Source organism: Porites lutea, chromosome 3 (genome assembly GCF_958299795.1).
Source record: "Porites lutea chromosome 3, jaPorLute2.1, whole genome shotgun sequence".
NCBI classification, from domain to species: Eukaryota; Metazoa; Cnidaria; class Anthozoa; order Scleractinia; family Poritidae; genus Porites; species Porites lutea.
Genome location: NC_133203.1, coordinates 46,421,260 through 46,449,255, shown reverse-complemented (window position 1 = coordinate 46,449,255; position 27,996 = coordinate 46,421,260). Strand labels below are relative to the sequence as shown.

The window sequence follows — 27,996 nt, the reverse complement described above, 5'->3', positions numbered from 1 at the left end:
TAAGGGAATAAAATCATTTTTTTCTTGCGATTCTTGTGCCGGTGTCCTAATAGGCAAGTGTCAGGGGCACCCCAACATCAGTTTTCGGAAAATATCTGTTCGGAAAACGATTTGAGATCTAGAATTTTCGGAACATTTGTACTAAAATTTCTTGCTTGCCTGCCTCTCCTAGGATTTTCGAACATCTAAAAAATGGTATAATTGCCCATTTTTAACGGATTTTTACCCTAAAAAGGTCACCTAGAATTTTCGGGAGCCTTTTTTCTGGCTGAAATTTTCGAAAAGGTAAGGTTTGATCCATATAATTTTCGGATCACTAGACTCTCAGCTAGGAAATCCAAACAGATGAAAAAATTTAAGGGGATAAAAATATGCCTATTTCTACCGTTTAAATACTAAAATACGGTCAACAATGCTATGTTTAAGTGGTTTTAAACTATATTCTCGATGGGTGCCCCTGAAGGGTTTAGACTATCAGGTGTTACATCCAGCGGAAAATCTAGTACTATAATTATTACCCTATATTTACAATGAGAATATTTCAAAAAAGTTATATACACATAATTTACGTCGAAAAACCTATGTCTTACCGGACCTCAAAGAGACGATTCTTTCTGAGGTCTAGAAATATAAACACAGAGAGAAATCTCTCTTAAAATATTAAATCCATGCGTTCCTAACTCGGCCAAACGCACGCTGACTTCCCCAATAGGTTTGTAACGAGACATACAATCATAGTCAAGAATTTGAAATAAAAGCTGCTGTTGCTGAAGTTCTGGGTACTCAATGTCAAATTCATAAGCTTCGTTGAAGACAGGGTTGGCAGTTTCTCTGTGCACTTTGGAGATGTAAACCCGTTTGCGGCTGGGAATAAGCTGAGTTTTAACGAAAACATCTGGTAGCAGGTCATCATCTTTGGCAGGAAGATCCTGCGCGCTGTCAAGCTTTACCAGAAGCACAGATCTAACAAAAATAAACATTAAAAAATAATTTAAGGGCGATCAAGCGGAGCAGTTTTGAGAAGAAATTATTGCAATACAAAAGGGAAAATACTCTGCATTTTCCGCACTGTTTGTGTGATGAAGCGAAGTGACTTTTCTTAAGTAAACAGGGCACTCGCCCGTTTAGACTACGAGCAGTCTCTCTTTTTCCTTGGTCCGTCGAGCAAAACGCTCGAGACACGCAAATGACCACGCGCGTGACGGAAGGCGCGGGACGGAAGAGGCACGAAATTTTTCTTCTCGAATTTTTTCTTCTCGGGCTGCCGCCCTCGTTTCTCGTGTCTCACGGCCTCGCCGCTCAACACTCGCGCGCGCGTGCACTCCCCTTACTAAATCTGAAGAAAAAGAGAGACTGCTCGCAGTCTACCGCCCGTTGAGTAAAAAAAAGGAAACTAAAGATGTACCTACAACATTTTAACAGAAAATGCTCCTGGTTTGTTTAGACTCCAGGTTTGTTTAGAGTTCTTTAAAAGTATATGAACTAAAACCTCAGTTTGCTTGTTGCCTGAGAAAAACCAAGTTACGAAGTTGTCGAGGATTGGGGGTGGGGCGAGCATGTCGGGTTTCACACGTGGTGCGTTGTTGCTGTTATTTTGTTTGTTTGTTTGTTTTTTGGCCAAATGAAGCAACAGCTTTTCAACCCCGCAGCCAGCTCTCCTATTTTATAGCAACTCAAGATTCAGCTGAGGTATCCGCTATTTGATTAGAAAAAAGTGCCATTAGTTAAGTAGCTAACAAATCAGAAAATAATTTTCGGTTGGCAAGGATCGAGGAAAAGGATTGCAGCTTACAAAAAAAAGGTAAAGTAAATTATCAAGTTCTTTCATAAAAAATTGCCAAAAAAAAATCATATCCCGTATTTTTCTTCCAAGACTTCAACAGAACTCTGCCTTCGTGTTGGAGAAGTCAGTATTAGAAAAGGAAAGGTACTTATCAAAATTATAACACCCTTATAACAAGAATTCCCCTAACAGAGCCACGTAAACACATTTGCACCGACATTACATGGCATGAAAAGAACATCCACTTACCTCCTTGAAGCATATCGATAATGATAATGAAGTGTGAAGGTGAGTCGTCCTCTTCCGCCTTGTTCCTGGAGCAAATTAAACACAAGAGAAAGATTGATAAGCAAAACAACAACTCTCCACGCGCGTACGTGCAGCATGGCTTTTTCTGTAGATTTCCGATTCCGCAAGATAGAACGGGCGCGTGCGAGGGAGACACGCGAGGGGAGAGGTAGCTCTCTCTCCCCTCGCGTATCTCCCTCGCGCGTCAGTTCTTTCTTACGCCCATTAATACTTTCAAGCGCCTGCTACGCAGACTACGCAAGCCCTGACCGAAGTCGAAAACAGGCGACACTTCCAAGCAGAGTACCAGAGCACTGCATCGCTCTTTTTTGCTAGGAGGTGCTCGTTCGTTTCATCGCCCAACCTTTATCCGCCCTTATTCAAACCTTACGAAAGCGCTTCTAGGATAAACCCTAAGGTCCGCGGCAGGATTAGCTCAGTTGGTAGAGCGCTTGACTGCAGAGCGGGAGGTCGAGGGTTCGATCCCCGCCGGGACCCGACCAATACTCAGGGTCTTAACATAACTGTGAGAAACGAAGGTACTCGCTTTGCACTGCAAGCGGCTACACCTTCCCGTGGTTCGGATGAACACGCAAAATGGCTGTCCCGTCTCCAGTCGGAGACGTAAAAATAATATCCCCAATTAGTACTCTCTCGCTAAATCCTGACATTGACATTCGTACCTTGCTTCTTTCTACCACCGTGGGTTGAACCAACGAAGCTTTTATTATGGGCACGCCTTCCGTCTTCTTTGGCGGATGCCACACACTTCTTTCTTTCTTCTTTCTTTTAGCCACCTTTTCCTCGTTTTCTTTAGATGTAGCTCTTCCTCCAACTGGCGGGTAAAGTTTCTTCTTGGACTGGCTTGGACTAGACGATGTGAGGATTATACTGGGAGGACAAAGTCCTTTTGTTTCCGCGTCCGTTCCACGTTCCTCCCTTTTCTTGTAGATCCTCAAAACCAAATATACAAGAACAGCGAACACCGATACGCCAGCAACGACTGAGACAACGATTACATATGACTGCATCCTAGATCTGAAAAGGGATATAACAATGTGAATAGAAAGTAGAACCTTTCATCTGACTAGCGTATAACGCCGGGCATTTTAGCTGCAGAGTCAGATGTTAGAACCACCTCGCCATGCATAACAAACGGTACACCAAAAAGAAATTTCAATTGAATGTCACACTTTGTCCTACTTATCAAAAGTTCGAGCCACCTTATTCAGTATAATAAACAATACCACACAAAAGTATTGTTTTCGTTGGAATGGTCACACTTTAGGATTTCATCGGCAAACTCAAAAGTTTGAAGCAGTAAAGCGTAATGGATTGTACCATAGTAAAGTACTGCTCAATAGCTTTCATTTGAATGGTCACACTTTAGGATTTCATCGACAAACTCGAAAGTTTGAAGCACCTTGCAGAATATAATAAACAGTAACACAGGAAAGTGGTCAGTAGCTTTCATCTGAAGATTTCAACTTGAGGATTTCATCCATAGGCTCAAACTTTGCAGACTATAAAAGCCTGGAGAACATAACTCGAGGTTCGACTTAAGCAGAAAAAAAAAGGAAAAGAAAGACTACCGAAAAAAATTTAAATAACCTTAAATGGTCCTTTCGTCAGGATTTTCAAACAAAAAGTGAATCTCTCGCTTGTTATCTGCTCTATCAAATGCAAATTTAAATGTAATAATATTAATTATGCTATTCCATCTTTTAGAAAGTAAATTGATTCTTTGAAGATTGCCGCTAATAAGATTTTCCAGTATTTCAGTAAAACGAAACGTCGGTTAAAAGGTTTAAAAATTTGTTAGGCATTGAAATTTCGAACAGAACTTGTCTTACCAAATATTAAATCAACGTTACAATTAAGGGTTTGTAATAGGAACAATTTTCTATGTGTTACAACGATACCCCTATCTTTTAAGTTATCATTTCTGCAATTTGCAAGAGCTGATAATTGCTACTTTAAGGCACGGAACATCATAAAATCATGTCAAAAAGCAATTTCCATTCGTGTGCACGATCATCCCATCTGGTTCTATTACCGTAAGCAAAAACAGCAATCAAAAACGTTTTTCCAACAAAAGTCTACTTAGACTTAGACTGAATTTCAGACTTTCTGACTTCGAGTCGTTTTTACGTACGTTATGACCACGTCTTCAATAGTCGTGGGCGCTACTTTTTATCACGTGATCTACGGCTACGTGACCATTCGGCTTTAAAATGCGGCTAAATGATTGCTCACGTGATCTTGCAGCTAAACGACTCAGATGAAAAGGCAGTTGAACGGAAGCTTCACTAATACTTGTAACGACCAAGAAAATGTTATGAAAATTAACCACGTATAATTTTTCATAGTCAATCAAATTAATAAAGCCGCATATGAAGACTTTTTATTCTTTTGTAAACGGTGTAAAAAATGATCCTCGCGAAGTCCGGTTGCGAAGGCTCGATGAGAACTACATTAAGAACGCTTCGATTTAAATCAGTTTCGGCGATTTTTTGTAATAGAAAATGGAAAAGTGCCAGTTGTTGTTTTTAGGGACCCGAACAAATTTCGACAGATTCTTTTGATAATAGTTTCACATATAATTGACGATTTACATCATAATGTCTGAAAGACAAATGATAAAAATCACTGCATGTACAAAACAATAAACTCAAATAAAGGCTACTTCATCTGAGAACGGAAATGGCAAAAACCTTTCCTGATAAATAGCGTCAGCACAATATTTTTGAAACCTTCGGTTCACAGAAGTAATAGTTGTAAAATGGCAGAAGTTTTAGTGAGACGTAAAAATTGCAAGACATAGATTTAACGAAAACGTCCTGAAAGAATTAACCTTACTTTGTCGAAAGCAAACGAAATTATCACTCGTTGCAAATGCTTCTTCCTTTTCATTGGCCTAGAGCTCACCACGTGACCTGCAAATAAGTGCCTACAAATAATGGTCTGCTCATGTACACTGTCATCCAACTTTGTTTGACTGCAAATAATATTCTGCTCACGTGTAAATGAAAGCACGTTTTTCTCCTAGTTGCGATCGCTCTCGCAGATCAGTTATTTACCCCAGCCTTCGGCAAATAATTGATCTGCTCGCCACTGACAAATCATGATATTTTGCTCAACCTCGTCCAATAATTGTTAATTCTTCGTAGAACTTTAAGTCAAAAACACATTGCTGGCAGACTCTGGTTTAGTCAGCGTATTTAACAGTGAATGAGGTCAATAAGAGCCAGTGTCTAAAGAATGTACGCATGATCTGTTAGAGGAGAATACGTTCTTGAATGGAATCTGATATGGCGATTTATTTCCCGTATCACTGAGTGCAAAAACCACACAAAGCGCATTTTACCATATAGGCAAGCGCGTGCGGGAGTCCGCTAATAACACAGTAATGTGTAATATCCACAATTCTTGGACAACTGAATATACAAACTCTTATCCAAAAATTCACAACGGCTTTGTCGACTTAACTAAACTTAAGGACACCCTGATTAGCCACTGTTCCTTGTTGACATGATTAAATTAACAAAAAGCCAGTACAGAGTCTATGAAAACAGAGTGTGAAAACATGAAGAGCTTTCACACTGAGAACTAACTGAAATTTTTCCTGCTCCTATGCCTTCGTTTACCTGGGCAGCGAACTACTAAATCCGAGGAAATCCTAGTTCAATCCTCTCAAGTTTCCTTTAACAATGAAAAAAACTATTTTTAGAGTGCAAATCAAACGTTAGCAACACACCAGATGACCTGAGCGAAAAAAAGCGCGTATTTTTAGAGACGCATCCTTGCAGTGCTATGACACAATCTCAAAAAAATCTCAATAAAGTCGCTCGTGATCTCTTTGTTTGGAACCTCATTCAAAACATTTCCATTCCGTTGAGGTTACTGTATAAGGACTCTTGACATCTAGAACGTTACTCTCAATGAGTGGTATTCCAGAAGTATGTCGTTTCCTTTATCTGAGGTCATCAAATCAAACCACACACTTACATAAATATGTGCTTGCTGGAGAGCAGAGGATTGCGATTCCAAAAACAAACAAAAAATACTTTTTTCGCACATTCGAGCCTGGAATGAATATCAACGTCATCGGACTTGGCTAAAGTCTGTCGCATGAACTTTTATTGGGCTTGTCGATTGTTGCGGTTTCAATGGAAGTTAATTCAATTGCAATTATTATTTTTATTGTAATTATGATTAGTATTATAATTATGATTTATAATGATAACAATTATTATTATTATTATTATTATTATTATTATTATTATTATTATTATTATTATTATTATTATTATTATTATTATTATTATTATTATTTCACTATTATCGTCATCCTATCTAAAATAACCGCCCTCACTTTCTGAAAGTCCTTTTAATTAGTTTTTTTCCTGGTTGGTTCGTCGCTCGCTCGGTCGCTGCGCAATCTCGCTTCGCTCACTCTTAACAAATTATAAGAGGTCCACTTGTAACAAGTCCATCAAAAACAAGTCATCGCATTAAGTTAATAAAATTCTAAACACGTCAAAAAACATTTGGATATTGGGGAAGGCAAACAACACAACCATTTAAAATCTTCTCAAGTTTCCACTCATAGTTATATTACGATACTCAGGTGTTTTTATTCAAATTAAGCCCGGGAATTATCTGACATGAGTAAGTGGGAGTAAATGATAGTCGCAGAGAAAATGGAACAACTCCTTTTCGAAGTACGTAATTATAAACAACTGATAGAAAAGTCTTTAAAATTCGACTGACTCTACAAAATGGGATGAGTGGGTAAAATAGTGTACCAAACAACATAAGGCAATAAAATTTCTAATGAAAAACAGTAAAATATAGGATTCACTTGTTTAAACAGCTCTTCTTTTTTGCGAAAAAGGAGAAAATATTAATTTTGACTGAAAGCATGCCTAACTCATGATCAAATGTAGAGAGGACGAAACATATCACAGTAAACATGTAATTTGACAATATGGCAAACCTGCAGCGAGGAATCGAAGTTTCTTTTTTCAGTGACTCAGGGCTTTGAGGCTTCGTCGATCCGCAAATATTTCAACAATGCCAAAACGCCCACGTCCTCCTTGAATCCAAACAAGTAGCGGAATATTTTATCATTTATATTTCATCTTCCTTCGTGCTGAACAACTCCCTCTATCGAGAACTTTCGGAGACTACATTTTAATTAATCGCATTATGTGGAATTTACGATTTTAAATACAAAACAATGGATCAATGATTAATTTCTCCTATTATGACAACACTTTTGCAAGCAGAACTGCAAATAGAATAACTAGAACCATGTTGGGTTGATTTGCTACAATTTCTAAGCAATGTACGGCAATCATTAAATATAGAAGAATTATTTCCAACGCTTTCTAAATTCCAACATCCAGCAAAGTGGGTATAGCTCAAAGTAACCAAATCGTAAATAATTTACTGGAGGAGCTTTTAAGAGTTTATTTCTCACTTCTCTGGCATCAATCAACGTCAGTTTATTTGATATTCCTTCCGAATCGAAGAAAAAGAAAAAGGCCTACAACTTGCATTAGAGCAATTTATGCCTAAAAAATTGGAGGATAGTACAATCCGCTATTTTTTCTATCACTTTGCACTTCCAAGCACCTTTTTTAATTCCCCTTAAGACGAAAACAAAAAATATATAATGATTTCCATGATTAATATCTTTTTAAGTCAATACAGCCAAAATAAAACACAATTTTCTTGTTACCGAAGCGGAAAGGAATTAAATGTAAATTAAAGCGGTAACCGGGAGTAAAATGCCTTTCAGCTTTAGCATTTTCTGCAATGTGCCTAACAAGGACGGTTTTCTACAGCAACATTCATAATTTCTTGCCGTAATGGGTAAATGAGTAAACACATACTTTTTATATTAAAGAGGAAAATATAAAGCTTTCTATTTAATTCACACTAGTATGTATGAATACATTTTTCATTCAAAGAGTTAATTTGTCACTTTATCGTTTAATAGTAAAATTGACAGAAGGTTCTTGCATTGGTAGAGGTTGTTTCAGGCTTAATAAATGCGTGCAGACACAAAAAATATTATGCTTGACTCAAGAGAGGATATCCTCTCTTGAGAATTGGGGAGAGTTGACAAGAGTTCGAGCTTTCTAAAAAATCGAAAGATTCTGCATTGTCAGAGTTCATAGCTGAAAGCACCAAAGTAAACGAAAGTCCACGAGAGAATTCGAAAGCGCCCGAGACTCTCCGAGAACCCACGAGAGTCGTCGAGGGCTCACGTGAATATGTGGTAGTCTAAAGAACAAATTAAACAGTTTGGGGCAAACGGGAGCGGAGAACAAAATTCAAGTGAAAATTCATTTGAGCGGAGTGAAACACTTCGTCGCCAAAGGTTGATGATTTAGAATTCAGCGACTAATTTCGCAAAAATAAACGGCTTATAGCGGGGACGGATGGTTTCGGACCGCAAAAAATTTGATGGAAAAAAGATGTGACATAACAGTTTCCTGAACAAGGAAAATAAACCTATGAAATAGAATGAGTAGAGCTGTAGGCCAAGTAATGCTGTTACCTCAGTTTTCTTTATCCATGCAGCTTGCTTTACGACTTTTTGTCAGCGTGTTCCCTCCTTTTTTGCTAACGACACTTCTGATATTATAGCCAATCACCACGATATGCAAAGACTCAGTTAGTATTTCAGTCCAGTGACGATGAAGCCGCTTAGATCAATTTCACAATCTTGGCCACCAATTTTTCTGATGTCGTCCTTGTCGGATAATGAAATCACACTCTTCGATCCAAAGAGAAATTGATATTCAATTCGCAACTTTGACAGCTTCAAGATCTTAGATTTTGTAAAATGAATAACGCTCGAAGATACAAGTCAAAGCGGAAAGAAGATATACTTTACGTTATGAAACGGGACATGTTTCTTACAAATTTTTAAATTACTGGGTGACGTACCTAATCATGATCTAGAAGACCGCAGAAGACAATGTTACAATACTAGGGATTTATACACTAAAATCACACTTGTAAATACAATAGTTAACCTTTTAAAGAAGAGAAAGACATTTACGTGTTAGAGAGCTCACTACAAAATCTTAAAAAAGAACCTCTTTAAATTGACCAAACGTTCTCTCAAATATGACGTCAGCTCTCGGAAGTACTGTGATTAAGAAAAAGCAACGAGGAAGTAGGAGATTTGTTTTTTATTTAATCTCACTCGCATAAAACGTTTCGCTCTGTGATTGGTTTATTTAAGTACCCAATTGGTGTACGCTGATCGTACGCTGACAAAACCTAACGTTCCCGCCAAATTATGTTGTAAGAGGGTGTCAATGAGGTAACTGTTAAGCTTATAACGAAGATTTTTTTCTGTTATAACCGAATAAAAAATAAGAAATCGTGTGAAACCAACTTTTGAACATTTTCTGGGAGGATTAGCTTGTTGTTTCTGTGCAATTGTCTATTATCTTATGTAACCTACCTTATTTTTAAAACCCGTTGTGTTTGTTATTTTTTCCGTGTCCTTGGTGACTGACACATGATATTATGACAAATCTGTTAGCCAGCACTATACTTGAAGATCGTCTTTAACGTTGAGCCGGCTAAAAAGCGTAACAAATCATACTACATTCTAGTAATTAACTGAATAAGTCCACTACTGTTTTTTGCTGTTTGCTGACTAAAGCGAATTTTTAACCGAACTGTTTATTGACCAGGGATAAACCCCATTGAAAGTCTCTTTTTATAGCGGAGTGTTATTTTAAGGACGTAACCAGAATATTGCTCGCATATCTGTAAAAGTCAATAAAGATAGCAACAAAGGATTTTACAATTCATGCACTTTAAGATTGAAAGTGGCTGATTCGGCGAAAAGAGTCTTTCAGTGAAGCACGTTTAAAGTTCATGGCCTGCACACGTCATAAGGCATGACAGTATACACGCTATCCTCCATAAAATTAAGCTGCAAGCATGTTTCTCTACTCTCCAAGCTAGAAAAGAGTCCCCACTCGGCTAGGGATCACCAACTTTTACGCTGCATCCGATAAAAGCAGACTGAGCTGTTAATCATTTATTAATTCTTCAAGTTGCTTAACCTAGCCTCGCCCGACGTCAACATTAATACCTATCTCAATCGACTAAATTGCAAGTAGATCTTATCCAGAGGTCGAGAGTTCAATCTCCGCCGGGGTCAAAGTGGTCTCGTCTCCCTTTCTTTTCTAGGAATTATAGAGTTGCTTTCTTTCCCAGAGATCACAATAAAATACAAATGAAACATTTTAGTTCATTCACTTCACAAAAGTGCTTCACCGCTTACAAACATTGTTCACTACATCAAAACAACCTCAAGAGTCAGCAAGTTCATGGTGTGAAGCACGGATGAAAGCAAACCTCGAGAGTTGTGGTATTCGATGGCCGTAGTTGCAAATTAAAGTGCAAAGTTGATCAATATGTCCTAAGGATCTGGGAAGAGGTCTAAATTTATAAGTAAATAGTTGGTCACGTTTTTGTGTGTGTATTGTTATTTATGTAGTCTTTTCTCGGCATTAAAAAGTGAATTGTTAACTTGGATGTAATTTCTATCATTATAACCTGTTCACCAGTGGTTAGGCTGTGTAAGAATGCATGCAATTGCATCAGTGTATTAATAATAGTTTATAGTCAAGTTCTGAATAAAAATATAGTCAACCATTTCTAAGACCGACACCTTTAGGATGAGCACTAAGTGATCGTCTAAGAGTGATGTCCGTCTTACAGAGAGTCAAATAAAGGGAGCAAAGAAAGGAAGGGACCAACTCGAGATGTTCGTTCAACGAGGTTTCCGTCTTATAGAGGTGACAGTTAAGAGAGAGTCAACTGTAAATGTATTCAAAGTTTTTACGAATCGCTCGCGGGTCATATTTTGATATGTATGCGGAAATTTATATCACCCGAAGGCAGTTTTTTAATGGCCTCGTTCAGAAATAGGAAGTAATAAAATTTGGTCCATTATTCGCTCATTTACTTACATTTGCCCTTTTTATATGCAAACGTGGCTAGCGTATTACCTTCGGATGTTTATGTAACAGTTCAGGTGTTTAAAAATCACGGTAAAGGGGAAAAGTAGCAAACATTCTGTGCGGTTGCCTAACACAATAAGAACCATCGAAAGTAATCACAACTACGTCACGTATACATGATAGTTGAAAGTTATCAAACAGGATGCGATAAGGTTTGTTTAACATTACCACAGTCCTCGGAAGCAATGAACAATGAGCACGGAACTAAGAGTTTTGTTTTCATTATTTTAACGTCAAAAATCAAAAATTGATTTCAAGGAAGGTAAAAATAAGGAAAACAAAATTTTCAGATGGTTAAGTAGTCTAGATTACTCTCCTGTCTGTTTTTGAGAGTCAGAAAAATCCTAGCGTAGTGAATGGAACGTCGCCTTCGATTGGGTTCGGTAATCGAACTTAATCAAACTCACCCAAAAATTTTGCCAATCGAACATACTTAGTAATCGAGCACTGCATGCAACAATCAAACATAAAACCAGTTTCATCGGGTTTCAAACAAAAGGCGTTGCGATCAAATAAGCTACGCATTGGGTTCAATTTCAAACACGAGTACGCAAAGATGTCACGGAGGACGGAAAACATGAAAAATTCTGGAAACGATGGTTAAAGGCTACCACGAGTGCCCGCTTTCGCCGCCAGTGTCGGTGAAGAAGAAAAGGGGAGATCCAGCTCTGAAGGTAACTGACGATGGCCGCGGCCAACTTGGACAAATGCAACGTGAACTGGTGCCTGTACTTGCATGTTTCCCAGTATCGATTTTGAATCTCTTAAACAATAAAGATTTCAGTTAATTCCGGGTTAATTGAAATATTTTTGTTTTCAAACTGCTTCACATACATACTAGAGGGAGATCGTTCCGATTCAATTGAAACTGGATGCGTTTTGTCTTTCTGTCAAACAAAATCGAATTAATCGCGGCGATTGAGTACGATTGGTTCGATTGAGTTCGGTAATCGAACTAGTCGAACTCACCGAAAAGTTCCAGTTCGATTATGTTCGACTTACCGAACCAGTCGAACAACAATCCAACCGATTGGGTTCGATTGAGTTTGATTGATTTTTGGTTCGGTTTTGTTCGATTGACTACGCCGTGGAAAAATATACGTGCAAATTTTTAATAGGTGAAGTTAGTAGCACGCCGGAGAAATGCTTTCTATCTCGCGGTTATTTAATGAAATGGGTGAATTTGATTACTCGCGAAAATGTGTACCGTGTGGTATGCTTGTAAGTTATAAAGTTTGAGCATTGACATGCGCCTTGAAGAACTATTTTCTACTTTGTTATGGTGTTCGAAGCCAGAAGATTATATCGATGATTAATTTATGTCATCAATGACCGACAATTTTGTGTCCTATCAATTATTCATCGATTACTCATTGATCATCAGCAATGATCAATGACTAATCACAGACCACCAGACTGCTGAATTTTGGTTCATACGATGGATTGCGCTATCCGACGGATAAATTACTATCCACTAGATGGAGAATTATCCAGTGCATAGCGTTATCTACGTTTCGAACAACTGGGCCCTGGACTTCTGCTATTTTAGAAGTGGACGACACGGTGTCGTTCCATACAAAATTTCAGTTTTTAAAGAATATCATTATTTATATTATTCAGTTACGTTGACATTCAATTTTTTGCCACCGGTGTTTCCTTTAGGATGCAGACATGGTTTCGGGGACCGCATTAACAAGGTGAATTCACAAACGAGTATTATTGGATTTCATAATCTGGCTAGAGACCGCATCAACAGGGTTTTCTTGTACAAAAATGTAAGGGTACAGTGAAAACCTGCTACTACGAACCTGCGTTTTTCTAAGTCAGCCTAAACCGGTTCTTATATAAATGAAAATTAGCACAAATTTAGGCTATTTAGGATCATAAATAGGTTCTTATTTTCGGAAGGGAAAAAATACTTCATATCATGGATTATTTGCATACCATTGTATTGCAGTTGGCGAGATATGACGGATATGTTCACGGCCACAGAGGATCCTGAATTATGTTGACTTATCTTATTTGCCCAAGTGTACAGACTTTTTTTATATAGATTTAAGAAAATAAGAACCTGAATCAAGTTTTAGGCTAAACAGGTTGTTCTATATAGGGGGCCTAACTAGCAAATTTTAGCTTAACAGGTTCTTAGTCGCGCGTAATTACTGTTACAGTATTTTGAGGGGAAACCTCGGTACAACATTTTTCGCCCCCGGGATAAGAAGAGGGGGGACATTGGGGTTTACGGTATTGCGGTATTGAGCTTTTTGTCAAGCGTTATTTCGGTAATTTTGATTTTAATGTGCGGTCTTGCGATATCATCTAGCCCTGAGGTATGCGGTTTTTCATCCTTTTGGATGACGGCATTCGGTAAAAGATCTCTTTCACGGTATTGCGGTACCGTTCATTTGCACTCACCTGTCTAAAACAGGTCAATACAATATGCAGCGCAAAACAATGTAAGCTATATGGGTTAAAGGGGCTGTGTCACGGCAGTCCGGTTCATTTTGTTTAATTCTGCCAGTTACTCGCCCTCAGTCGCTATGGAACTTAAAGCAAGCAAAGAAATTTACATGTAAATGACAGAATCAGAGATTCGAGACAAACAAGTGTCTCCTAAGCATTATTTTTGAAGTTGCAAACAGCAGAGATCAACTCTGAAAAACTGTTAGGCTGAACAGTTTTCAAAAACCCTAATTTCAATCCGTTTCAATCTTCTTCAGTTTTGCCCATCCGTGGCATCTGTTCTATCTGTTGTTTTATTTTAACCTTCCCTTAATGATTTGAGCGGTTTTTTTTACGTTTCTGCTAATTTAACGGGCATTTTGTAATTACCTAATTAGGCTGAATCTCGTGACTCAGCTCCTTTAATAAATGATAGTTAATGTACAATGAAATTGTTGTTGTAGACAATGACCAGGCTTTTCGATCGTTGCAATGATAAATTCGTGATCTTACGTTTTCTCGCAATGGCTGAAGTTTTGCTGTGCATACATGCATAAAATAAACAAACATGCGAAATGGATACAACGTCACATAAGCATGACCGATCATAAATGCGGTATCGGTATTTCGTCGATTTTCCACACGGTATTTCGGTATTTGCCAATTTTTCTTGCGGTATTGCGGTATTGGGTACCCCCCCAATGTCTCCCCCTAAGAACTAGAACGCGCATGGAACCGATCTAACAAGGCCCCTTTATAACGATACATTGTTTCAGACCCCACCTTGGCTCTTCTTTATATCACGCCGCGGAACAGTTCGTTATTAGGTCTGCGATTGTAACTACACTCACAAAAAATGGTTTAAGCCCAGGAGTCATGTCATTAATAAGTAAGAGGAATATGGTAGTCCGGGTGAACGTAGTCCTGTTCATAGTGACTGACGTTTCGACAACCTGTGGGGTAGTCATCTTCACTGAGAGTCAAAGTGAATTGTAACTATAGTGTTTCAGATATTAAGTAGCAAACTCATAGCACAGGTAGCCCAAGCTCGAAATATGAGCATCGGCGAGCATTGGCATTGTTGCGTAACATTCCAAATATAAGGATTTGTATGGGGAAAAACTTACCGTTTCTGTAACTGTAACACACATTTTATGTAAAGTAAGCGTTTTTTTTATTAAAATCCTTTCATTTTCGTAGGTTACGGAAACGATAGGTTTTTTTTTCCCCCACAAATCCTTATATTTCGAATGTTACGCAACAATGCCGATGCTCGCCGATGTTTCGAGCTTGGGCTACCTGTGCTCACAGTGAATAGTCTGAACTCAGAAGTCCATAACCTGTGCGGTAGTCAGTGAGCTGTAACTACGCTCTTTCAAATAAATAAGTAAGAGCGACCTGGTGAGTGGCTTTAGTTAAAAAGTGGAACGAAGCAAGATCTATTCAAATGTTCTTACAGTATAGCCCAATAGAAAACTCCTAATTTTTCCTGACAGTTTCGATGACTGACAGCCATCTTTATCAAAACTAAAAAAACGTCACATGTGTCAGTAGCCCAAAATAGGCCTCTGCAGGTGTTAATTGTCACAAAAGCGCAAAGTCACTCTGTCGAGGCCACCCCTCCCCACCCTGGTTGGAAGTGGAAATCATTTCAAGAGTGGAACTAAGAATTTCAAAAAGTATTCTAAACCCAACCGGAATTCAACAAACGTCGGCAAGGACGTGGGAATATTTCAAAAGCGGCGCAGGAGCGATGACAAAAAAAGGATCACTAGCATGCAGAATACGTTGCATGTAGTGGGCAGATTTCCAGTACTAAGCGGAAACTGCCAACAGTTGCTTCTCCAACTAGCGTAACAAGAGCAATGTAAACACCAAACTTTTCGAGTGTTTAAAGCAAACGAGAAAGCACTGGGGTCAAAGAAGGGTCAAAGCGCGCGGATCTTACCTGACTTACCTGGGTTATAGTTTCCTTTAAGAATTTAAATTCAAACCACTACCGTTCAAATCCTGCACTGGACGATACGAACTCGCTAACTGCGTCTCTTGTCACTGAAAGATCCGCGAAGATTTATCTAATGCTGGGCAAATTCCGCATGGAGATCTTAATGAAGTGTAACATTAAAGACATGGTGTCTTCCGTCCCTTGAGGGCACATCAAACACAATGAACCTCGGAAATTACAAAATTGAAGAAACGCGGAACCTTTCGCCTGAGTCGCGGCTGTAGTGAACATATATTTCTTATTTCTTCTAGCAGTTGATCGGAAATAAAATTTACTAAATGTTAAAATACTTTTTTTCTCAATTGCTTTTCCCAAGTTTTGAAAATTAAGTGGTGAGTGAGGCAAAATACCATTTTTTTCCCCTTAAGGTTCGTGCGAGGAGTAAACTGAAAGAAAATGTACGAAGATGCATTTCCTCGGCTTTTGATTTGTGTCTAGACAGGCGCAGATCCACACCGGTTTCCACCGTTTTACGGAAATCGGTCAGGTTTTTCATAATAAATATATTTTTAATAATAGTTGTAGAACTTTCCAAGTTGAAATCTGGAAAATGGTCTGGACAAATGTTTTCTTTTTCCAGTTTACGGGCATTAGACAGAAACCGGGGAAAGGGAACTTCAGGAAGTTAAAACCCAAAAAAATTCCCGGGGGTGCATCCAGGCTCCCCTAGAAGCTTGCTCCCTCGGCCCCTCGTTTAGGAAATCGGTCAGTATTTATCCTAGATCCGCGTCTGATAGAGACTACTCAGTCTCTCTTACCGGACACCTGTAGAAGACGGACATCATGGTAAAACGGACACCTAGAGTTGGTCCCTACCTTTCTTTCCTCCCTTTATTTGACTGACATCTCTATAAGACGGACATCGCTCTAAGACGGACACTTAGTGCCGGTCCTAAAGTTGTCCGTCTTAGAGAGAGTTGACTGTAGAATAGCAACAAAAACATGGGGACAATATCTGGTAAACTGCCTCTTAAAGGATACCGTAAAATTCCGAAAATAAGCCCCAAGGCTTATATTTTTCAAAGGCCCTTTTTGAGGGGCTTATTTTTGGAGGGGCTTATCTACGGAGGGAAATTTGCGTTTCAAAATCGATTGGGCTAGCCTCATAGTTGGAAGTAAATTTAACGTTTTTGCTTTGTTTTACTGTGTTTTTGAGGGCAACTTTCCAAGTACAGTCCCCCAGGGGGCTTATATTTGGAGGGGCGATTTAACGGAGGGTTTTCTGCGTTACCGGATTGGAGGGCTTATATTTGGAGGGGCTTATACATGGAGGGGCTTATTCTCGGAATTTTACGGTATCTCCGTAAGAGTACACCTAGATAAGGTCCAATCCTAATCAGTGTGGTCAGTGCTTAACCCTTATCAGTATTGTTAGTACTTAACCCAAATCACTATAGTCAGGGCTCACTCATATATGTATACATATACATATATGCAATTACTTTGTGTAGGTATCACAAAGTATCCAAGGGCGGTTTGAGATATGGAAACTAGCGTTCACCCCGTTCCTTAGGATTTGTTCACACTATACTGGGTAGCTTTTGCGCCTGCGCGAAAACCACACCGAATAAGACTTCTGTTCAAACATAAGAACCGTGAATTCGGCGCGATTTCGAAAGTGGAGCGTCACATGGTGCAGTGTGACCGGGTATTTGGACCGTACCGGAAGTGAATAAATAAAAGCGAGAACTGGAATCCACTGAGACGGAAGTAAATATTCAGGAGAGAGGACTGGGATTTAGTTCACAAACCCTCTCGGCCAACCGCTCCGGTACAATGTTCGATGTGTGTGAAGGACTTTTTCCAGTTTTGTGCTGTTGCTGTTCATACTATACGGTATAATGTGAACATAGCTTCAGTCCCTTTCTTTGGCTTTCTATCAGGAGGACACTTCACTATGATGTACACGTAGTGCCGATCCCAAAGTGACCGTGCTTATAGAGAGAACTAATGACCAGCCCCTGCCTCAGGTCGCTGAGAATACAGAACTTAAGCAAATTTAAAGGTCCGCATTAGATCCCATAGGCCGTACCCCTTTCTTCCCTTATAAAAGTTACACAAGGTAGAACTGTTTTCTGCTTTTACATCACACTTAGACGATATTTTAAGCTAGAAATGTTCATGAAAGTGCAAGTCTCTTCAATTTGAAGAAAAAAATTGATATGAAGAGCAGTAAGATTTGAACCCACGACCCAGAAAACCCAGTATAACACGTTAACCACTAGACCACTACGGATTTGATGGAATGAATGAATAATAAAACAATTATTGAATACGGCCTCGACAGATAACACCCTACTCGATCTCCATAATTCTTCATAAGATACTCAGCCTCATTCATTAATTGTTAAAAAACATCACGGCTTAACTGACCGACGACCAATAACACCGCGACTTAATTGACCAATCAGGTCAATAACCATTTAATAGTTTAATACCATCAACTGACGTGATACAACTCACTTTGACTCTGAAGATGACTACCGCACAGGTTGTCGAGACGCCAGTCACTCCGGTCAACAACAGTCCTATTCAGGACTACGTACACCCGGACGATTATACTCAACCTGCTTATGACAGGACTCCTGGGTTCAAACCTTTCACAAAGCAAGAAAAATACGCCAGCGAACCTGAAATCGCCATCCGGAAGGATTTCTTTTCCCTCCGCGTGTCGCCTCTCCTCGCGCTGACAATTTTCACGCGCGCTCGCGTGTTGTCCCGCTCTACTACCCCTGAGTAAAAACAGGGAAAATCGTACTCTACATCCATCTTTTTTCCATGTTAGTTTTCAAATGTTTGTCAAGATAGCGGTCACAAACGCGCTAAACTACCGGAAAAAATGGCCCAAAAGTCTTGAAAACAGGTTTTTCTGCTAAAACTTCAACGAGTCAACAAGTTAATTATTCTGTAAGTTAAGTTCTTTTCTACTACGATTTTCACTCGCTCACCCTTTTAAAGTGTTGTATCCATTTTTGTCATTTCTACTACTTTTTTATGACTGAAGTTGGTTTTGGATTATCCAACAACCCGTGGTATTGTAATTATCCTTTAAAAAAATGAACATTACCTTCGAGTGTACTAGTCAATAGCCTGTTCGCACTTTAATATATTCGAAAACCAAAAATATAAAATTAAAGTGCCAGACAGATTAATTAGTTCAAATCTAATAATTGTTTCAAGCAATACCGATAAAACCGATTCTTTTTAGTTTAAAAGAAATAAAAATCATCGCCGAACTGTGTAGAGTCATTACTAATTATATTTGTCTCGTCAGCTTGACAGCTTCAATAGAGAAGGGGAAGGGGGTTAAAATCCATACAACCGCGATATTTAAAATCGTTAACATTCGATGTGCGGCCCCTGCTGCTTAATTCAACTCACCTGTTGAAAACAAAGACAATTATGTAGAACGTATAATTCCGCTTTCGATGGTTACGAGCTTTTTGAACAAGGTGTAAATATCAAGATTAGCAAGCTTTGATTCCACATCTATGAAAAACAAAAACAATATTAGTTATCAGTAAGTTCGACTTGCTACCCCTTAAGTAGAAAAATGCTTTCGTATAAGTAATTTTAAAAGTACAAATTTGATGTGTCTTCCAAAAATTTTTTAACGAATGGAGAACCAACTTTACCAGAGAGTTGTTGATGTACAAGAAGATAGATATGGATTGCCGTTTCCTTAAATGACAGCAAAATATTTTCAAAATTTAATATTGTATGAGCTCACCAATTCCATCATAGAAAAACTTTTTAAAAATCTACTAAAATTACCTCTGTATTTCTGTAGAACAAGAAATCATCCTGATTACATTCCCACAAGAATATCTGTTCCAGTTTCGAGGTATAAGATTTTTTCAAGGCGGAAAAATTTTCAAGTACAATCGCAGCGAATCTTTATCCTTCGTTAAAGTGGCCGTTATTTTGCGATTAGCAGTCAGGCAACGAACTAACGTGTTGACATTAATCTAATTTGAATTGCAAAACTCGTAACGTTTATCAGGGCAGCTAAATTTAAATAAAGGGTCTGTAAACATTCACTGAAAGCCAATCAAATATCACGCATTTTAAAAGGGTCGCGCGAGCCACGCGTTGAAACTTACTGATTTGATTTGAATGCGGAAAAACACTAAAAATACAGCTTAAATTGAGACAGGGAAAGCACCAGTAAATGTGATTAAAAAGATCGTGATAGACTAAGGGAAGAGGATTAGATTATGTGGGATCACATAATTAAGAGGATGTTTGTGTCATTAAGAATTCACCGAGCACTTAAAAGTCGCGCGATAACGGTACCAGAGAAACAGCAATACCCGATCATGCTTATAATTCCGGTCAATTATATTCTAGTCTTTAGGATTTCTGTCTCTAGAATATTCCCTGCAGATATATACCACACTACAGGGCATGCTTCGCGCGTGTTTTGCAAGGATTACTTATAGGACTATGCGATGACCCTATAACGAAAACCGCCGGTTTAGAGTGTTAATTTTCATTTAAGTGACCGCCTAGAGGCAATTTCAACGAACACTCTATAATTTGTAACCGTCCTAAGTAGAGTTACCAAGTGACCAAAAAACAAAGAAGACTTTAAATGAGAGACTGAATGTGTTACCCAAAAATTGATCGTCAATATTGCATGCAAAGATATAAAACATCGGTTTGAATAACAGACTGAAGCTTTTACCCCATACACAGGAGCATTTACTGCAACTGGCCGAATCGGCTGAGAATTAACTGTTTTGAAAGGTATTGAGAGACGCAAGTGCTTATTAAATCATTATCATCCAAAACTGAAAATGAAATATTGACTGCAAAGCGATGAGCAGTGACAAACGACTTCCTTCCGTGGTACTGCTTATTATTTTTTAATGCTCTTTTTATTTGGCAGCCCTAGTTAAAATTGTTTCCTCAAAAGTCGAATAAAGAGATCAAAATTAAGTTCAATCTAACCTGAGCTCTTCATCTGTGAAAGCTATTCAACAGCAGTTGACTACCGTGAACAGCCGCTTTTTTCCCTGGGCTTATTCTCCCTTATCCTTAGGGCTTCTAAGAGGGCTTATACTGCGGAGAGGCTTATATCCGAGGGGGGTTATAACGTAATAGAAAAAGCGCTTCGAAATAAGCCATAGCAGTGCTGAACAAGTACTTTTTGCACTCACTGGTTTAAAACTGAGCTTCAAAACTTCATGATAAATCGGATTCATTTCAATACAGTTTTAGGCGGGGAGGGGGGGGGGGGGGGCATAAGTCTTTTTGTTTTCAGGCAGATAGGCCTAACATGGGGCCACACAAGTGGGGCAGCTTACAAGCTGTTTGGCACTTAAGGGGTTAAAAGATGGTCAGATGGTCAGCTGCAAAACTATCTTTTGTAGAGTTTTGACTGGGTTCTTGGTAACAACGTCATGCCGCTTATGTCAGCAAAGCATATTGCTGGCGGCAACAAATTTTCCGCAGTACAAACGCGGTGCGAGCGAGGAACTTAAGCCGCAAGCGAAAATTCCGCCAGCCGCAATATCTTGGTTTAGAAATACGCGCTCTGTGATAGGCTTATTATAACCCGCTAAAGAGGAGATAGATGTTTTCATGTACTACCCACAGTGAAACCTCGATAAAACGAAGGGTCAAAGGACTGGCAAAATTTGTTCGCTATAACGAGGTTTTGTTTTATCGAGCACCTTTCCCGTATATTTTACTGTCACTGAGGTAAAGAAAATCGTTTATTATATCGAGGACTTCGTTATGTTGAGGTTCGATATGTCGAGGTTCCAAACTAGTGGCTAAAGGGTTAGCGTTTTGGGTAAGTGGTAAACAAAACTCAGCACTAGAAAAATTCCGTTCGGGGAAGGCGTTTAACATGCATTTGCACAAATCAGTTCCATTTACCGAAAAGGGCCGCCAAACTCATATCAAAGATGAGTTTGAAGTAATGAAGCACGAATTTCCGTTTCGAACATTCCGAGCGGGAAAAAGGAACTAACTTTTCAGAAGTTCCGGTTTGATTCAAAAATTTATAGTGCTACGACCCAAAACATCGTGTAACATTTAGTATTTAACCGGATTTTCCAGAAACGTTTTGCAAACGGCATACAACCACTACTTTTCATATCCCAGCAACTGTGCTTCGTGCGCTCAAAGACCCTACGCATGGGATTTGTTAAATTTAAATTCTATATAATTATCAGAAAATGAAGTAAATATTCCGATCAGCTGATTATCCGCTTGTGCGTTTATACTTAAGCAATTTTTCACCTCGGTGATGCTATATAGCCTGTGAGCAGTCTCTCATTTTCTTGTTAATTGAGTGGTGCACGCGGAACACGCGCATTCAGTCGCGCCACTCGCGCGCGTGGCTATTTTCATATATTGCGCATTAATTTCGGTCGACGGCCTAATGGAAAAAAAGAGCTTTCGCGGCCTAGTGATGTTAAAAAGTGTTGGATATTTACCGAGCCGCAAATATGCCAGTCCAGAAACGTCGGTATACCGCTCTCGCCACAAATAAAAGACAAGTGAAAAATAACGTTGCTTAGCTAAAAACTAAGCACAAAGGCAAACCAGCAACATAGGAGATTCACATGGAGAACCGAAACCATGGTCTCGACTAATAAAAATTCCAAAGGTGTCATTAACAGAATAGTCGCTAACGCCTGTTTCAAACGTCGTGCTATTGCCGTGCTAAGCTGGCTCGACTGTAGCTCGACTGCAGAATGACACTATCACGACTTGGTTTCAGACGTCGACTTTAATTCAGTCGAATAGAACGGCTGTTGCCGAAAACAAAACACAAAAATAAAGAAACGATTTAGCAAACTTTTAATATGTTCTAATGTATTCATAATTTATGAATTGACTTCAGCACGGCGGTAGCGCGACGTTTGAAACCAAGTCGAGCTACTGCCGTGTAGCACGGCAAAGCTTGCCGTGCTACAGGGCAGTAGCACGACTTGGCTTCAAACGTTACGCTACTGCCGTGTTAAAGTCGAATTTAACTCGATCAATTTAGTTCGGCACGGCAGTAGTACGACGTTTGAAAAGGGCCTAAGCTGTTACGCTAATTGTAAAAGGAGGAATAATGACATCATCGCGTTCAAGTTAGACTACGAGTAGTCCCCCATTTTTCCTGAGGGATAGTAGAGCGAGCGAAACGCAAGCGCGCGAAAATCCCCCCACGCGAGAAAAGGCGATACGCGGCGGGGAGAGACTCTCTCCCCACCGCGTGTCGCGTGTCATGGGGTGATTTTCACGCGCGCTTTCGTTTCGCTCGCTCTACTATCCCTGAGGAAAAATGGGGGACCACTCGTAGTCTACGTTCAAGTCCAAAGATTCCAGTTTACATCATAGGGATTGGAGTTTATTAACCGAAACAACACCCTCCCTATTCCCTCGTTATAACAAGGAGCCTGCTCTAAGGCTAAAGCAAAAGAGACCTTTCAATTGGAGGACGCGGAGGACTACGAGGGCGAGATTAAACTCATAGGGTCGGTTATTTGAACGAAGTCTATCTTACGCCGCGGTTTAAGAAGACATCTAAGAAATCTTAGGACCTCCAGATCTCTTTCTTAGTGTTTTTTTTTTAGAAAATATAAGTGCATATGCTTTCAAGAAATTGTTCGCGATAAATGATTATGAGTCTTCACAGCCAATAACATCTCGGCTTAACTGACAGACGACCAATAACATCGCGACGTAATTGACCAATCAGATCAATAACCACAGTATAATACCATCAACTGACGTGATACAACTCACTTTGACTCTGAAGATGACTACCGCACAGGTTGTCGAAACGTCAGTCACTGTCAACAACAACAGTCTTATTCGGGACTACGTTCAACCGGACGATCAAACTCAACCTACTTTTGAAATGACTCCTGGTTCACGCCTTTCACAAATGGTGTTTAGATAAAAACATTGGGCAAAATGAAATTGTCTTAGAACGCGGTTTTGTTAAATTCTTTCTTAACCCCGTTTAAAAAACCTGCCCAAAGTTTTTTAAGGGTATTATCAAAAAATAGACACCAAAGAAAGCATTGCAGGGGCAAAATTATTAGATTTAAAGCATTTTTCCCCGAAAATCTGGCCGATAGATATAGTTTGAAGCTGGTCGAGCTGCATGTTTCATGAATTCAAAGATATATTTGAAGGAAATAAGCAGGATTTTGACGGTAAAGGCCGTCCTTTCACTCATTTCATCGCATTTGAAGAACATGTGGTTGACAGAGCAGAGCCTATTGTCTTACAAACCGTCGAGAAACTCAGTGCGTCAGTTAAGTGAAAGAAACTGACTCGGTAACCAGCCGCCAATATCCTGTCATGCGGACTACTAATTTTTCTCTTTTGTCTTTGTTTTTTTTGTTTGTTTGTTTGTTTGTTTTTTTTGGCTTGTTTCCATATTTTGCATTATTTTGGTCGCCGGATGGAAAAAAGACAAGTTCGCAAACAAATTTCACTGGCTTGGGATCAACGGCCGATCGATGTACGGCGGATTTGATCCATAGGCGGACAAAGAACCAATTCATTGTGAATTTGCCTCGGTTTGGCATACATTCCAAGGTAGATTTCACGAAAAAGTAAGGTTTTGAGGGTTATAATAAAGCCGAAATGAAACGCACTCCCGACAAAAAAAAAACATATCCCGCGACATAAGCCGTGAACTCAGTCGTCTGCGAAGTGAGACGCACTGACAAATGTTCTTTTATCTCAATTTGCATTATTATTTTGAAGCTACAGGTCCACATTACTTCAAGGTTCTCTCTGTAAAATACTTCTGCCGTCGAAATTTATCATTTCGCTTGGAAATTGGTTCAATGCCTTCTGTTGTTGCCCGGAAAAATAAAATGATCAGTGACGTCACACTGGATGACGTCAAGGCACCAAGAGATATACATGTATACAAAGAAATATAAATGGGCCACCCGAGTTTGCACGGGTCCCAGCTATCAAGCCTGCCCAATCATCTTGTTTTGTTAGCAAATAGTTTTATCATATTATCTGCAAACAATTAAAACCAAGATCTTAAATGTAAACAACAAAACCTTTCCGGGCTCGTTAATTATCGGGAAGTTCGAGAAAAAGGCCCCTGGTCACACTTTAGGGATACACCAACAGAGGCAAAAACTAGAACTTGCCTATACATCCTAATAAACAGTACCACAACAAATACTACTCGGAAGCTTTTCGTTGGATGGTCACACTTTACAATGTCGTGTACAGCATCTGAATAATCAGAACCTTACAAAAGAACCACTCAAAGAACTTAAATTGAATGGCCATACTTTTAGATTCCATCGAAAGAGCCAATCATGCACAAGATAATGAAAACCTGGGCGGAAACCCTTATATGGTCTGATTTACTGTCTGCAATGTCTAAGCTAGGACATGTGCAGTTCCATGTTGTCACTAAAGTTCTTCGTATTCCCTAAGTGGCATAGTGTACATAGCGAGCATAGACATCAGAGAATGCGTCAAGTGGTCGCTTACAAGAGGTTAAAATCAATGGAAAATCATTAACCGTCAGGTCCAAAAAGCGGTCGCGGTCGCTTACAGGAGGTGGTCGTTTACTAGAGCTTTCAACAGTAAGACTTTGACTGGGAAAATTTGGGTGTTTTGGTCGCTTACAAGAGGTGGTCGCTCATGAAGGTTCAACTGTTTATAAGTTTGTGCGAGTCTGTCCTAATTATAAACAGGGTAATAAAATTGAGGGTCTTGTCCTAAACAGGGTATTTATTTTAGGAGTTTTTGTTTCCTAAACAGGGTCAGGGTTTTAAACCCTCAGCGGCTAACCTATACCCAGATATTGGTCGAGTACCCACCCCCCCCCCCCTCTCTCCCGCGAATGAATAGCACCATAGCAAAAAGCTTCTCTTTCATCTGAATGGTCACATCGTATCATAGGATTACATCTACAAACTTCACATTTAGAAAAACGTAACATATCTTCAAATTTCACAAAAGGGCCTTTTCAAAAAGGGTCAAAGTGCCAAGAAACACAAAAGTTGAGGTGAAAACGCCACGTAGATTTATCAAAGGAATGGTATTACAGGCGGCGAATTTGACAAATGTAGCCAAAATTCCACTACCGAAAACAAGAATATTTATGTTCCACTGATGAAACCAAAAACGTTCATTCTCTTGCTGGTCATTAACTAACCCTGGGAAATACCTTATTTATTTCTAAACTATTTGTTTAAATATCAGAAAAAAAAATTTGATAATCTTCTTAGTCCCTCTGCGCCTTATCCGGGATTCAGAGGAAAGAAAAACACAAAACAATTACTCACGACTCATAACCTTTAACTTGGGTACTTATTGATTTAAAAACCAATATTTCCGATTTTTTTCCTTTAAAACTTATTTCAAGAGAAGCTAGTCAGAAAATGTGGTTGTTTCTGCGAGCACGTTTTGAAACATCGGTAAGAGGCGCTGCGTTCCTAACTTCTACATTACGTCAGTTAGGCTAACTAAAAAAAGCGCGCACTTTCGGACGAACTGTTGAAAAATTGGACAACAGTAGTCGACATAAACGTTTCTCAACGAAAGGCCTGCGTATCAGAGATAGTGGAAAAAAGAGGCAAATTAAAACTTTAACCCTTCTTACTAGCATCTGTGCGTCAGCTCAAATTATTAATAACCTGACGAGTGGTTTTATGATTTAGCCTTCGCGAACGTCTTGATCCAAGGATTCCTTACGTCAGATCGTGAAAAAGACATGGAAATAAGGAGTTTTTAAACTCTTAATTTTCATCTAAAATACCTGCCTTTAACAGTGGTGAACATGAAACGCAATACTACGGCATGGTGAGGTCTTGATTTGCGAGTAAGTCAATAAAAATACTTAGCCTGAGCATATTTTGCAGTGGCTTCGATCCTCTCGATAAATTATAAATTAGCACATCGCTCGACTCAGTAGCAAATCAGTTTAAAATTGGATGTCATTGCGGTCCTTCCAATCGCAAGTGGTTATTGTCTACCCATTCACAACACTAAACTTAAACCGAAAAACTTAACAGAAGCAAAGGATAATGCCGTGCTGCTTTACAGGTAAGAAAACGAAAACAGCATAATGTATTTTTGCTCCGTCGGTTTGGGAATTGTGATGAATGAACAACAGTATTTGGGAATTTTGCAAACCTACCTTTCCTTGCACACTCATCTGATCCAAACCAATTTTATCCTGGTCGACTAGTGATAAATCAAACTGTTGATTCCTTGATGTTTAACTGTTTGTTGGCAAGCAGAACGGAAAATATTACAGGACACAAATGCTCGAACGTATCTTCTCGATTTGCCTATGAAATCCGAGACGCCGCGTCTGTTTAGGATTTCAGCGAGGTGGGAAGTTTGAAATATGACGCTACAAAAACACATTGTTAATCTAGCACGTCTTTACTTCCCTTTCAGATGCTCTTGACTTTGATTTGTGTTTATTTCGCTAGACCTCTCCTATATCCCCCCTCCCTGCTTCGCCCTCTAAAATCTCCTCTTCCATAACACGAAAGGAAAGCCTGACACTGACACTCGGGCTACTGGGAACAAGACTGTTGCCAGCATTACTTTCATAGTATTTACAGTGAAAATAGGACTGAAACACAATAATAACGTGACAATAATGACCAATAATTCACGATCTTTCGTATTTTCACTTTGACCTTAGCCGCTAGATCCAAATCAAGAGATCGAATGAGAGGGTGATAGGACCTCTTTCTTTTTCTCTCAGTATAGCTCTGGCCCTGTGGAAGGCTAATTTTGTTAGCCTATTGCCGTAGTGCAGCCTTGCATTCAGTTTTGTTTCATTTTACCTTTCAACCGTCTCAAAACCGTTTTACGTTTGCGTGGGATGTAGCGTGCTTTGGCTTGGCATACATGTCTAAGCACTAAACAAAACAACAACAGGAGTAGGAATTTCCTCGAAATTGTCAAAAACTATTAATTGAGCAATTTGTTCACTATGGATAAGAGAAAGACAGTCTTTCTATTATCCGTGTTTTTACCAACTGTAAAGTCAAAGTCAGCCTGGCCAGCCTGCGAGTATTCTTTTAATTCGCAGTATTCTCTTAAGCGGCAGACAGCGAAGGAAAGCCCTTTCCCCACTCATCACTCAGTCACTCCCGCGTTTCCTTATGCGTGCTGCTACGTTGCTGCTCGAGTCTGACTTCTTCAATATCTCCTGAAGGAAGAACTTGATTGCAGGCTATTTTTAAGCCAGGATCGACGAAATAAGGAAACGCAAAATGGCTGAGCATTGTACACTAAGCCGCACGCGAGAAAAAGACCTCTGGTACCCAGGGTATAAACCTCAGCATTCGTTTCTTCCTCACTCTCTCATTCTGAACTCATGCGGAAGTTCGTAGTTTGGTCGTAGTGACTTAGTGTAATAATACATGCACGGAAGCACAAGTACTAACTAACTC

At 39.3% G+C, this 27,996-nt stretch overlaps 1 protein-coding gene across 4 annotated transcripts; it reads right to left on the bottom strand.

Moving 5' to 3' along the window:
* Positions 1–26,888, bottom strand: LOC140931274 (synaptotagmin-9-like). 4 transcript variants are annotated; one of them, XM_073381043.1, is made up of 5 exons: positions 26,721–26,888; positions 18,965–19,072; positions 2,755–3,109; positions 2,033–2,097; positions 1–963 (listed from the first exon to the last, which is right to left on the bottom strand). In XM_073381043.1, the coding sequence occupies exons 3-5, from the start codon at positions 3,100–3,102 to the stop codon at positions 597–599; spliced, it is 780 nt and encodes a 259-aa protein (XP_073237144.1). In that variant the 5' UTR covers positions 3,103–3,109; positions 18,965–19,072; positions 26,721–26,888; the 3' UTR covers positions 1–596. The 4 variants fall into 4 exon arrangements, with proteins under 4 accessions (XP_073237144.1, XP_073237145.1, XP_073237147.1 ...); XM_073381044.1 differs by lacking the exon at positions 26,721–26,888 and adding an exon at positions 19,358–19,507; XM_073381046.1 differs by lacking the exon at positions 18,965–19,072.
* Between the last annotated feature and the right edge of the window lie 1,108 nt (positions 26,889–27,996).

What these genes read in the sequence shown, in the direction of transcription:
- LOC140931274 (XM_073381043.1), bottom strand. Translation starts at nt 3,102, where the DNA reads ATGCAGTCATATGTAATCGTTGTCTCAGTCGTTGCTGGCGTATCGGTG. An exon ending in CGGTGGTAGAAAGAAGCAAG is followed by an intron (nt 2,098 to 2,754) that starts GTACGAATGTCA and finishes AATTTGCTCCAG; the next exon opens with GAACAAGGCGGAAGAGGACG. An exon ending in TATCGATATGCTTCAAGGAG is followed by an intron (nt 964 to 2,032) that starts GTAAGTGGATGT and finishes TATTTTTGTTAG; the next exon opens with ATCTGTGCTTCTGGTAAAGC.